This window comes from Typopeltis vanoorti, chromosome 12 (genome assembly GCF_054136105.1).
Source record: "Typopeltis vanoorti isolate ZY-2024b chromosome 12, IOZ_Tvanoo_1.0, whole genome shotgun sequence".
In the NCBI taxonomy this organism is placed as follows: Eukaryota; Metazoa; Arthropoda; class Arachnida; order Uropygi; family Thelyphonidae; genus Typopeltis; species Typopeltis vanoorti.
Genome location: NC_143560.1, coordinates 45,787,632 through 45,802,005, shown reverse-complemented (window position 1 = coordinate 45,802,005; position 14,374 = coordinate 45,787,632). Strand labels below are relative to the sequence as shown.

The window sequence follows — 14,374 nt, the reverse complement described above, 5'->3', positions numbered from 1 at the left end:
TACCTTATGCAGACTTAATTCCCCTGCTATCATCAGCAGCACTCCTCTTCCCTAATTGCCCTTTCTATCCTCATGAAAAATGCTGCACCCTTCCATTTCTATTCCCATTACGATATCATCTTCATTCAACCATGTTTCACTCATTCCAATGATTTTGGGACGAATAAAACCAATCACTGAAATCATTTCATCCCCTTTATTTCTGATGCTTCTGGCATTTGTAAACAAACACAGCAGTTCATTTTTTGGTCTGTAGTCAGTCCTATCCAAGTCATGTGTTGGTTGTTTCCCCACTACACCTGCCCAATCACCTTTATCACTGCTTATCAACTTCTCCACCCACATTGCAATATACTCCATTTTCATACACTCATTCACTGCCACTTTCAATATCCACTCTCCCTGTGCCATGTCTCTCTGTTTCCCTACATCTCTTGTATTCCCATTCTCTCTTCCTTCTCACATTACTGTTTCCACTGACAAGCACCTGTCTTCAGTACCACTCTCCTGATTTTTCCCTTCATCTCTTTCTTCTGATCTCTGGCATGCATCACACACCCTATTTCCATACGCAATACCTTCATCCAACAACACTTTCTCCAGTACACTCACTCCAAAGCCTTTTAAATGCAGCCCATAACACCTGTATATTTTCATTCTTCCCTCAACACATGCCTACATCCATAAACTCAACTTCCTTCTGCTCACACAGCTCCGCTAGCATACTATTCATGATTTTGGCTCTCCCTCACCAACTCATCGTCATACCTGGGCGACATACTGACAACCTTTCCTACTACATTATTATCTTTCACTCTTCTCAATAGTCTCCTGATATTTGTCCCCACATCCTTCTTATGTCCACTTAGATCATTCCTTCCTATGATCGCAACTCACTCTCTTGCTCATTTCTTCCTCATGTCTAACACCTTAATTATTGTACTCATTCTCCAACCCAGATAGCAGATCTTATGGACTCTGTCAGTAACTAGCCCTCTATGGAGTCTCCATATACTGCTATCCTGGAATCACTCGGCACTTCTTTTACTCTTTTTTCTTTCATTCTGTTCTCTTGCACACTTTCTTTAGTTTCCACTAAATGTCTAATATCACTTCGCATATTTTTCATTTCCAATAACTGTTTCATTAAATCTTGCATTTCGACAGTTTCACTCTCAATCTCGCTACCTCTCATTCTGCTACACTTCCGTTTCCTCATTCATACTTTTTTCTCTCTGTTATCACTAACTTTGCTTCTACATCTCTGCATTCTTTTACTCCCTCAGTTTTTGTTGTTTCATTTCATTTCTTTTTTTCGCAACTTTTTCTGTACAATATATTGCACTTCCGACAATATATTGTCCTTCCGACAAATCCATGCTTTCTCTCCATAAAGACATCTCTTACACTTCGCCATGCATAACGCACTCGCGACATCGAATCAGTTTTGAAAAGTCAATGTCGCCAATGCTGCTTGACTTTTGCGACGCTCGCCTAGTAGCACTGGTCAGCGCCTGCGTGGTTAACCTCTCGTGATTGCCATTGTGTGATATTAAAAAGACAATTTAGACTAATACGACATAGCAATTCTTCACACTCCTTTATTCTGTAATATTTTTATTTATTACCTAACCCCAGAGTTAGGTAATGCAGCTAACTGCTCTTCAAACAAATGTGGAACTTCCTCTTCTTTCCCCCTCCCCCCATGACACTTTGATTCTCAAACAAGCAGTCTGGTGGCCTTATAACAGGAAATAAAAATTATCACCAGTGACCTAAAATGTTTAGCTGGAAAGTTAGGTAATGCAGCTAACCCCTGGAGTTAGGTAATGCAGCTAACTGCTCTTCAAACAAATGTGGAACTTCCTTCCCATCCCCCCCATGACACTTTGATTCTCAAACAAGCAGTCTGGTGGCCTCATAATAGGAAATAAAAATTATCACCAGTGACCCAAAATGTTTAGCTGGAAGTTTTATTATCTCTTTTACATTGCTGTATAATGGTGGATGGATCACTCACTTCAAACTTTGGAACTATTTTCATCCCACAAGCTATGCTTGTTGTCCTACTCCAGTTCTTCTATACTTCAATATCTTCCAGTTGATTGTAGATCTAATCAACAGCTTTGCTGATAAATAATAGATTGTACTGTTCTCATTTGAAACCTGCATGACAAAAATCATAAGGACTTCCAGAATATTAACTTCATTCTTCCCAAATTCTGATATCCAAACCTTTCTTCAGTGAGGTTCTGATAACGTTGTTAATTTCAGTGCTAGTAAAACTTAGCCCTGTCTTATTTGTCATAAAAAAATCATTGTTACTCTACTTCTGAATTTGATGCAGTACACATCATAAATCTGTCCATGGTTAGAATAATTGTTAATAGAAACTTGCTTGTGAGAAATTAAATGAATAGTTCTGTGGTTTTGAAGGTTTATGCATACCACTACTCACAAAGGGTGATGTGAAATATGAATAAGAGAGCAATTCGATTTATTTAATGACTCATCTCTCACAAGTTCAGTCCACTCTTTTTCACCCATATATCAGTTTATGCCTACTTTTTTTATATATAAATATTTTTCCTTCTCTGACTGGATGTCTTACTAGTGTTCTCTGTATAATCTCCTATATTCTTTAATCTGTGTAAAGCTTTGTTTCCATGTCGACATTCTCTTATTCAAATCCCAATTCGAGATTCTAGGGTCCTTGATTTCCCTCTTCTCATTTAATCATGATGTTTCTTGGGCTATATTATGTCTTTGGCTCATTTCCAAATTATTTTAGGTATGTGCTCTTCATCATTCTCCAAATGGGCCTCAAACTTTTTGTTGAGCCCTACAGGCAAGTTCATTCTGACATCCAGTTTCGTAGATGGGCATTCCCTTGGGAGGTTGAGTTTTATTGTTTGATTCTTGCTAGTTAATGAACCATGCTACAGTCTGCATCTGAACAAGTGTGTACATCAAAAATTTTACTTCCTTCCATTACTGCAGTGCCAGAATCTAATCCTTCTAGCATCTTAACCCATCGAAGTGTTGAGAAATTGTAGAGGAAAACATGGTAATGATCACTTCACACTCAATAAACATGGTGATGATATTTCACAATCAGTGGAGGTTATCTGCCACTTAGTAGCTTTATTTGACATTTCCTCCTACTAGGATGATATCCTTTTACATTAGGAATGCTTGCTGACACCATAGCCTCTTTGATGGAAACAGGACGCACCTTGAGATGACAGAATTTACTGGACCAAGAGAGGATGTATATTATGCATCACTAGCCCATAGTGGCTCCCATAATAATAATTTGTGTAAAATAAATTACTTGAAAAAATATTAAAAAATAAATATATAAATTACTGATTCTAATGCTTAATTTCATAGCAGTTTTTTTCAAAGTAAAATATTATTATTACATGACACCTCCAAGAATCCAAACACTCATCAAGGGAGGGCACGCACTCCGTCTTCACCACTCAATCAACTACAGCGAACTACCATCACCATCTACTGGCCACCACCACCACTAGTGATGGCCAGTAGATGGTGTTGGTTATTTATAGTATTACCAAGTTTTTCCACTTGGTTATACTTAAATTAAAGATACCAAGAAATTGTATACTTGGTTTAATTCTTTATCCAAGTGTAAGCAAACAAAGTTTGTTTGCTTCTTTGGTATCTTTAATTTATGATTCTAAGCATATAACTTCTAAATGTGTGCATATAAAATGATAATGGCTAAATATTGGGCCATGTACCATTAGAATTCAGCATAAAATGAACATGCATAACTATTTTCTGTTTGAATGTTATTTCTAGTCAGTTTTGCATTATAGTAATTCATTGGTTTTATAATGCCAGAATACTGTTATTCAAAATAGAAAACAGTTAATGAAAGGATTATTCCAGTGAAGTATTGTTTCATGTCTCCAATTAGCAAGATAGTGGTGGTGTTTCACTGTCGATGAACAGTCATTTACCATCCATAGGTCTAGTTAGCATATCCTTCAGTTTTAGGGCAGAAGCAATCATGGCTGAGTGTAATAACCATCTGTTCCAATCTTTACCACTCTCCAAGCAAAAAATTTAAATCTAATGCTTTTACTAATCAATCTTATAGAATTTTCAGCAGTTTCTCTCTCTCTCTCGTCATGTATGTAAACATTTCTTCTGTATGAAACTTCTTAAAACCTCTTCAATAACTTATGTTTCTCTCATATCCCTTTTTTCCTTCCTATCAAATAACTTTAAACCTCAAAAGTCTTCAATATCTCATTATAGAGAGCATTCCATAGACGTGTAACTCATCTTTGGATACACTCCACCATTGCATTCCACAAGAAACTGAGGCAAACAAATCTGTGTAGTGGTCTGTGATAGGGAGTGCATTTCAGAGAGCATATTACAAAAGAGCTCATTTGCTTAGTTAAGCAATTGAAAATGTCTCTGTAAAATTTTTACCATGTTTGCAGCAAAATTTCATGTACACATTGTTTATCAATCTTTCATTGTCACTAATCCAATGAACATCCTGTGCACATGCTCACTTCAGCAGATGTAACTCGACAATTAATGCTCATAGCAGAACAGGGCAAATGGCAATTTGTTGTCAGCTGCCAGGTGTGATCAGTAGCCGCAGCACACTGTATGTGCTGGTTGGCGCACTATTTAAAAAGTTCAGGTCTTTTTTTAAAATGCCTTGTATTCCCCTTCATAGTATTTATTTTTATTTTTCAGTTCCTGCTTGATGATTATGCACATCCAATTTAACTTCTCCCAAATTTATCCTCCTCACTCTGGGCATATATGTGATACTGCTTTGCTCCCCTCAAATTCTTATGCCATGCCACTAATTCAAGTTACCTCCTCAGCTTGTCATGATTATGTGTTCTGTAGTTCTCCTCCATATGTGTCCTTCTTAACACGTTCGCTGCCAACTACGAGTATACTCGTAGTTGGTGTATGAGCCTCACAAGCCAACTACGAATATACTCATGACGCTTACCGTCGGCAATGAGATTACTTGTACTGACCTTGAAGAAGTGAAAGTGCTTGGCATGTGGAGCGTAGCAGCGAAAGTGTGTATACTCGTAGTTGGTATATGAGCCTCACAAGCCAACTACGAATATACTCATATGTCAATTACCGCCGGCAACGAGATTACTCGTACTGACCTTGAAGAAGTGAAATTGCTTGGTGTGCAGTAATAACAAACTGCCCGAGGAGCATGGCAGCGAACGTACTAACTGTAAATTGCATGTTTAGCATCCTCCCCATGGTCAACTGCATTGTCACTCTACCAAATTGGAAGCCATCTGGCTAACTTGTTTATTCGCAAATCCTCTGATACTTTTTCCAGAACATGCATTGAATAGGACAGTTCTACTGTCCTATTCAAATTTAGGAACTCAGAGAATATATTTAGCATTTTTTACTCCTTTTCACAGTTGCTTGTTTGTGTATGCATTCACACGTGCACACACACAGTCTGTTGTTTTGGTTTTCCTAACTGCACTTCCAGTCTCTCCACAAACAGCACTTTCTCCAGGCACCTAATTCCAAATATATTCCAATTCTATTCATCAGCGTTATTAGCACTGTCATCGATTAAATTTACTTTACATCCACCAACTGCCTGCCATGTGCGCAACTATTGATTCATTTGTGATTGTGGTCCTTCTGGACTTGCTGCAATGGCTGTATCATGCCATTGCAGTAGAATGCACGGTCTTTGCACTCCTGTTCTTCTTTTTTACTTCTTCCATTAATTCTTTAATATATTATCTCATACCATATTTCACCTTTCAACTCATTCTTTCTTTGTTTGCCCAAGCGGTTAGCCTACCTTCTCTCCAATCACCAGGCTGTTTGTCTGAATCCTACTGTGGGCATTGATGTTAGTGATTGTCTTTAGGTGGGAGATGAATTTCATCACCTGGTGTGAGACCACTGTCCCACTTATTGGAGGCCTGAAGTGGCTTGAAAAAGTGCCATGTTTGCTCTCAAGAGCAGGATTTCTGGACTATGTAAAAAATTAAAAAAAAAAAATAGGGGAAAAAATCCTTAGCTCACCCACAGTTCAAAATGTACTAGAGGTTTGCAAACCTTTCATGGTGGGAGCAACATAAAAAAAAAAAAAAAAAAAATTCCAACCTTAAACATCTTTAATCTTTCAATGCTCTTATTGAGTTCAAGTGCTCCTGTTATTGAATTATCTAAAAAACCATTTTCTTGCCTTTGATTTTTCACACTCTTCATTTTTGACCTCCCACTTTTTTTTAGTGCTGTATCGCAACTAGACATTTCTTCAGTCGTATTCTCCGGATTACATATATTATGCTTGCTGCTGAATAATATTTGATTATCATAGTCATGGTATAATCATAATTATGTCATGTTTCATAATTTTCAGCAAAAACATAAACAAAAAGTTTGAAAATGCTTAAATATAACATCATGCTTCACTGAAAACAATCAGAATAATTGAAAATCGTGGCATAATTAAATAACAGTTGAAATTTCTTATAAAAATAAATTTAAAAAAAATCCTACTTAATCAAAATGTTTACTTAAGAGCTATATTAGTCAGCATATTAAAAATTCTTTTCACATTTATAGGTTTTAGAACTGGTTGTAAGTCGTGATAGCCGAGGACGTAAAGTGCCAGAGTATCTTATTCACTTCTTTGGTTGGAATAGTAGGTATGCATATTTATTTAATAGGCATTCATCTCATAGGAATAAATAAGAATAATAAAAATAATGCACAAAAATGAGGGAAAGGAATGAAAGAGGAGGGAGAGAGAGTCAGTAATGGAGGTAAGTGAGAAGCTATTAACGTGATTATATGTCCGTTTATACACAAGCAAAGGGAGTCTTGAATTACATGTGTTGAGTTTGTTAAGCCATGTACTGAGGTTTATTCTGATCAGTTTTTCCTCTCATAGACAAAACTGACCTTGAATACATCATTTGTTATGGTAAAATTTAATAGCAGTAACCTTTTCTGATACCAGAAAACGTAAACAGCTTGCTCTAGCTTCTTCCATAACAAACTCCGTCCCATCTGGAAATCATCATTAGTATCATTAAAGACAAAATTAAGACTATACCATGCAACCAGTAGATCCATCTTCTTGTATGGTTCTCAAACCTGGACAATAAGCACCAAAAAAACTACAGATCTAATTAACTCCTTTGGAACTACATGTCTCAGACTGATCCTTGGATCCACCTGGATGGACTGCATCACTAACTCTGCTGTGCTAAATCTGGCTAAGCAAGAACCACTTGTCAGTATAGTCAGAAAACTACAACTCAGATGGCTTGGGCATCAACTCAGACATCCTGAAGTCTTGCCCTCTTTGGAATCCCTCATCCTGTACAAACCAGAAGGTAGCAAATGCAGTAGAGGAAGACCATGCAAACAATTTTGGCAATACATGTGTGAAACCATCAGTAGGTTGAACTCCATCTGACATCTAACTGTTAGCTCAAGATAGAGAAACTTGGAAGACCATAATTTGCAATATTTAATTTTTAATATAAATCTTTTCTCTTTTCACATTGTATCATTGTGAATAAACTATGTATGTAAGAAACACATTATCATAGGGAGTCTAAATTCTTTTCTGTGATCTGTCTAAGGCAAAGGATATGATCTCTGGTACCCTTTCCTGATGGCACTTTTCCTGCTTGTTCCTCTGGCATCTCTGCTTCAACCTTGGCCTCAATCCTATTTAGAATGATCATCAATAAAATCTTGCTTGCATGAGATATTAAACTAATAGTTCTGTAGTTCTTGCAATCCTTCATATCTCTCTTCTTATGTAATGGTATGAAAACTAACTTCTAGTCTCTAGACCATGATCCTATCTCCCATATCCCTGTAATCAATCTCTGGAACACTCTCATCCCTCTATTCCCCTGTGGCCTTACTTAACTCTGCTGGGATTCCATCTGCACCTGCGGCCTTATTGCTGTTAAACTGCTTAACTGCTCTTTCAACTTCATGCCTAAGTGGAGGAGGTTCCAAATCGAAATTTTCCTAGTAAGAGGGGCTCCTCCACATTTTTTGTATTTACTCTGTTGTACAGTTCCTCATGGTATTCTTTCCATCTGTTTTTTGATTTCCAATTCTTCTGTTAATAGTCCTCCATTCCTGTCTTTGATGACATTCAATTTGTGCTTAATATGGATGGCACATAATTATAATTTGTTGTTCTAAACAGGTCATAATAACTAGGGCAACTGTACTCCACAATCTTAGTCTTAATTTGCTGATCATAAAGCTCTTGTTTTAAATACCAATTAGACCACCACTAATGCTTCATCATAAAAAGTTAATAAGAATATGATCTCTGGCCATGTAAAATACGACTGAATCTTTGATTTTGTTTAAGCAGAGGTCAAGCCAGTAGGATAATGATTAACGAAATTAGTGGTACTTTGCCATAACATTTGAATTGCAATGTAACTTCTCTCTCTCTCTGTGTGTGTGTGTGTGTGTGTGTGTGCGTGTGTGTGCATGCACATGCACAAAATGGTGGGAAATTAGTTACTATATTACTCTTTGCATGCATAGTAGTCTCTTTATATTACAGTAATGCCACTGAATAGAATTTACAGTTGATCACAGGAATTAGTTAGTTCTAGTGGATTGAAAGTAAAATTGTTCCACTGCATAAAGGTGGTGATAAGGCTGTGGCTTCAAATTATAGGCCAGTCTGGAGTTGTGAAGGTACTAAAGGTAGAGAGATCATGCTTTACTAACTTAGTTATGTACTATAATAAGGTGACAAATGTCTTGGACAGGGGAGATACGGTGGTGAACTTGGATTTTGCAAAAGCTTTTGATCGACTCTCATATGGCAACTATTAAAAAAATTGAAACAGATGGGATTAGATAACAGACTTCTGAGTTGGATCAGTGACTAACATAGATATCAGAAAGTTGTATGTAGGGGTGCAGTATCCCGTAAGAGGAAGGTCACTGATGGTGTACCGCAGTGGTCAGTTTTGGGACCATTATTCAATTTGTATATTAATGATATTGGGATGGGTTTAACTTGTGATGTGCAGCTGTTTGCAGACAATGCAAAATTGGGTAGAACAATGCAGAGTCAAGCAGATGTTATGGCCTTGCAGGAGGACTTGAATAGATTGCATGAATAGGCAGGTAAGTGGAACTGTCAGTTTAATGTTGTAAAGTGTTTTGAAATTTGATAAGCAACAATGGGTTGCAAAGTATACACTTAGTGGGGAAGCTTTAAAGGAGGTAGAGGAAATGAGAGATCTGGGAATGGTGGTGGTGAACAAGGACCTGAAATTCAGGGCAACATTGCACAAGTTGTGAAGACATCACATCAGATAATGGCAATGATGCAGAGGACCTTGACATGCAGAAATAAAGAGGTTATGATGACATTGTATAAGGCCTTAATCAGGCCTCTTATGGATTATGCACATATCTGGTTGCTAGGTTTTCACCGTGACACGGATATGTTGGAAAAGGTTCAGAGAAGATTCACAAAGGTAGGCAGGGGTCTTTGGAATGTAGAGTATGAGGACAGATTGAGAGAATGTAAATTACAAAGCCTAGTGAATAGGAGGAAAAGTCGGGGTATGATTGAGACATATAAGCTAGTTAGGGGTTGTTATCAGGTTGACATGGAAGAGATTTTTCAGAAGATGGGAGATGGTGATAGAACAAGAGGTCATCACTGGAAACTGTATAAGAGGGTATGAGCAGAGGAGTGAGGAGAAGATTCTTTGCATAGAGAGCAGTTGGTTAGTGGAATGTATTACTTGAGTGTGTTGTGAATGTAGACATATTGAATCATTTTAAGGCATGGTTGGATGAGCATTGTGTGCAGTAGTGTGTACTTCCGAGTCTCTGACTCCATGGAGGTCGGATGTTAATAATAATAATAGTTAACCTGAATTTCTTTTTATGTAGCATTATATCAATTAGACCTTTATCGAGAATTTTTTGGCAGTTTGTTATAGTGAATTTTTTTTTTTTTTTTTTTTTTAGTAGTCTTTGCTATAGTGAGAGACTGTAATAATAAATGGGATTTAAGATAACAGTAGAATGTGATTTAGTTTTGGTTTTGGTAAATAGTCAAATAATTTTTATTGGCAGAAGTTAGTAAAGAAATAAAACTGATATTAATAATTCTACACCATTTGGATTTGGGGTTGTTTTTTAAAATATTTAAAATTGTGTCTGTTTCAGTTTCATTTTGACTATTTATAGTTATAAAATTAGACAAAACAAAATTCTTTCAGAAATGTATTGATGCACAATAACTTTTGAATTATTGGATATTTACAAAAATGACCACTGGTTAGTAGAGCTCTTTAAATAATGTCAATTTAGCACAGATGTGATAATTCTTATGAAAACAGTGAGAATATTGACAATCAAAAAATTCAGCACTCAATTTGAAACAAAGGTGGAATGTTGCTCTTACATTGAATAACAATGAAGTTGTCAGAATTCTATAAACATCCATATAAGTATTGTCAGCTACTGTGGGAGATATCCAATTTCTTGTTGAAATGGCAGAATTATGACATTGACTGAAGGCATTGAGAGTCTTCTTTAAGTGATTGCAGTGATGAATTCACTATGTGATCCTATCACATAGTGAATAACTTGAAGTGCTTATTTTTTCCAGTGATTTTTGATTTGTTAGAATCATCTTCATCAATATTAATTTCATAAATAGTCATATAATGGCAATCCTGTTTATATATAAATAGCATTACTTAAAAATTTTGCCTTTGCTGTTATTGATGTTAATCTGACAATGATTATCAAGAAAAAGTATTCATGTAAAAACATACACAAGATACTGATAAACAATCCAAATGCAGTCATTAATCATTGTTGAATATTTACTCTCATGGTTACTTTTCATTATTCCTATTGCCTGTTGCAGCCTGTGTGCATATTGTTGCCTGAAATTTCACTTTGTGGTTGAGCTTATTGTGAAACACCAGATGAAGCTTTAAAAATATGACATTGTATGATCTTCTAGTGAATAAAAAAGTTTCCTGTTCCATTAAAATTTGCTTTCGGACTACGAACAGTGACCTAATGCTGTTTTTTTTTTTTTTTTTTTTTTTTTTTTTTTTTTTTTAAGTTACACCAGAGATGGATACATGCACAAACAAATTGTTGATGTGATATTACAGTTCATCACCAGGCAGGGTGTGCATTTGAAATAAAGAAGGACCGTCTGAGGCAGAAACACAGGCAAAGCAAAATACGTGTTGTTCCTTATATCTTGAACTCTAAATTCATCATTTGAATTTAAGCCATTGGGCTAATTATTTGGACTTCAAGCTTGTTTGCTTTTTCTCAAGAAAAAATCATTCACTTGAGAAAAATCTTGAAGATCTTGGAACTCGTCCACAGGATGTCTTATCAGAGATATTAGGTGCAGTTTTATTTGCTAAGTTTATCAAGTTGTACAGACTAACTGGAGTGCTGTGAGAAACAAGAATAGAGAGGGGCAAAAAAATTTTTTTTGTTTGAACACTGCTAGGACAGTTGACTTCAGTATGTTTTTCTGTTGAGTTTTACAAATCATATTTTTTTTTCTAAGGATGGTAGTCTAATTAATAGCAGTGGTGGCTGAAATATGACATTTTTTATGTAATGCTCCTTATAAATAAAGAGGAACATTATGGAAATATTTTTATAAAATTCATGTAAATTATATTTGAAGTATATACACAAAAAATTATCATTATTTATTTAGTGCTTTTTTTGATTGTTAATTTTAGCTGGGATCGATGTGTATCGGAAGATTTCATCCTTCCAGATAATGAAGAAAACAGATCACTTCAAAAACGCTTGGCTGAAGATGCAGCTCAGTCGCTGTGAGTATGAACAGCTGTAATGGTTTGAAAGCATTTGAAAACCTTGTGTTTTCATATCCCTTGAGGGATATGAAAACACAAGGTTATCAAGGTATATATCAGGAATTTGATGGTGATGTGTTTTCATGAAGATTTTATGTGATTGCTAATATTTATAATGTCATAATCATAAATAGTTAATATTTATAGAAATACCTATTGGTGTTAATTGATGCAAAGATATATAACTTAACATCTGCAATTAATTTCTTCATCATCATCATCAAATTCCTGCCATGTACCCTCAAGGGGTGTACAGGATATGACAGTACTACATGAAAAATTATATCATTACTAACTTCCTATCTACAATTTTCCTCCAAATCAGTCTGTTACTTGTCAAGACTCCAACATTATCAGATCTTATATTTCTATCGTCTAAGGCACTTTGTACCGTATCAATCCACCTATATCTTGTTCTTCCTCTGGGTTGTTTTGCTGCCAACCTGGCACAGAGCACTTGTTTTGCTAATCTTTCTTCGCCCATTCTGTTTAAGTGACCATACCACCTGAGATTAGCTCTGCTAACACATTCCTGGATGCTGACAATGTCAAGTTCTTTCCTAATATCCTCATTTTTAATGTGATATTGCCATTGATGCCATCTGTTCACGCCTCTAATCTTTCTCAAGACTCTCATATCTGCGGTCTCTAGTCTTTGGTCAAGTGTTTTACTTCTGACCCAGCTCTCAGATCCATAAGTTAAAACTGGTTTGAATACTGTCTTGTATACAGCTAATTTAGTGTTCTGACTAATTTCTCTCTTATTTCATATGAATTTATTCAATTGACTTCCCACCATACCAGCTTTGCTGATTCTGTTGTCTATTTCTATATTTAATTTACCATCTTCAGTAAAAATTGTGCCTAAATAGCTGAAATGTTTTACTTGTTCCACAGGTTCTCCATTCACAACACAGTTGACATTTTCAATGATTCTGCCTATTTTCATTGTCTTTGTCTTTTTATTGCTGACCTTCATACCATATCTATTACAACAGCTATTCAATTTAGTCAGAGAATCTTGCAGACTTGTAACGGATTTATTTAGAAGTATAACATCATCCGCATAAAGCAAAGAGCTGACATTAACATCTCCAATTTTGATATCATGTTTAATACCACTTTCCTTCATAATGTGATCCATATAGATAATGAATAACAGAGGGGATAATGTACATCCTTGTCTCACACCAGATTTAACATTAAACCATCTTCCTGTACTTCCTTCAATTCTAACTGCTGACTTACAACTCAAATAAAGACTAAGTATTGTTTGATATAATGCCCCATTGACACCATATAAATGCAGCGTATTGAATAGCTTCTCTCTTGGCACCTTGTCATATGCCTTTTCCAAATTGACAAAACTTAAATACAGATCTTTGTTATATTCCCATGCTTTCTCGACTATTTGTCGTAAAGTGAAGATCTGATCCTGACAGCCTCTATTTGGCCTGAATCCAGCTTGTTCTTCACCAAGCTTTTCTTCCACAATTCTTCTCATCTCAAGTATACTTGCATAGATCTTGCCAGGAACACTCAGTAGGGAAATACCTCTGTAATTCTCACATGCAGTTTTATTTCCCTTATTATATATGGGTACTATGAGAACTCTACTCCAATCATCGGGAATTCGTCCCTCTGTCCAGGCTTTCTGAACTATGCAGTGCAGCCACTGTAAGACTCTTATACCACCATACTTCAGCATTTCTGGTCGAATATCATCTACTCCTGCTGCCTTTCCACATTTCAAGCCTTTGATGGCTTTTTCTACTTCAAGAATGGATATGTATTCCTGACTACATGCCTGGTCAGTGTTTTTTATCACTGTGCTGTCATCACTGCTTGTTTCATTTAGCAGTTTTTCAAAGTAATTACTCCATACTTCAAGGATATCGTTTTCTCCTGTTTTCATGTCACCTTTATCAATCTAACTCCTTTTACAGCACTCTTTCCTCCATTGCTAAGCTTCTTCAACAACCTCTAGAATATTTTGCCACCTTCTTGATATTTATTTTCTATGTTCTTACCAAAGTCCTCCCATGACTTTTGTTTAGCTAGTTTTACACACTGTTTAGCTTTCTTACATTTGTCTCTGTATTCTGTAAGAGTAAAAGCTGACTTATTTGCCAGGAACCTTTGATATGCTTTCTTCTTTTCCTTCACTGCCTCTTTAACTTCCTGTGTCCACCAGGGAGTTCTGATTTTTTTTATCCTAGCACACAACCTCACCACATGCCTCTCTGGCAGAATCAATCAATGTTTTCTTCAGAGTCTGCCACTGAATCTCCAAGGTTTGATTCCTGTTCTCAAACTCTTTCATTTTCTTTTCAATAATCTTTCTGTATTTTAATCTACAGTTCACATCTCTGAGAGCTGCTCAACTTTTATTCGCTTTAAAACTTTCTTACATGTCATTCTTTTCAATATGA

The 14,374-nt window shown here is 36.1% G+C and overlaps 1 protein-coding gene across 3 annotated transcripts in view; it reads left to right on the top strand.

The window, feature by feature from the left end:
- Positions 1-14,374, top strand: part of msl-3 (male-specific lethal 3) — a 164,014-nt gene that overhangs the window by 7,031 nt on the left and 142,609 nt on the right. For all 3 annotated transcript variants that reach the window (XR_016549195.1, XM_090402134.1, XM_090402135.1), the window contains exons 3-4: positions 6,628-6,710; positions 11,805-11,900. Coding sequence is in view for 2 of the 3 variants with exons in the window: in XM_090402134.1 (XP_090258260.1) it covers positions 6,628-6,710; positions 11,805-11,900 (179 nt within the window). In the remaining variant the exon portion in view is untranslated. The remainder of the gene's footprint in view (positions 1-6,627; positions 6,711-11,804; positions 11,901-14,374) is intronic.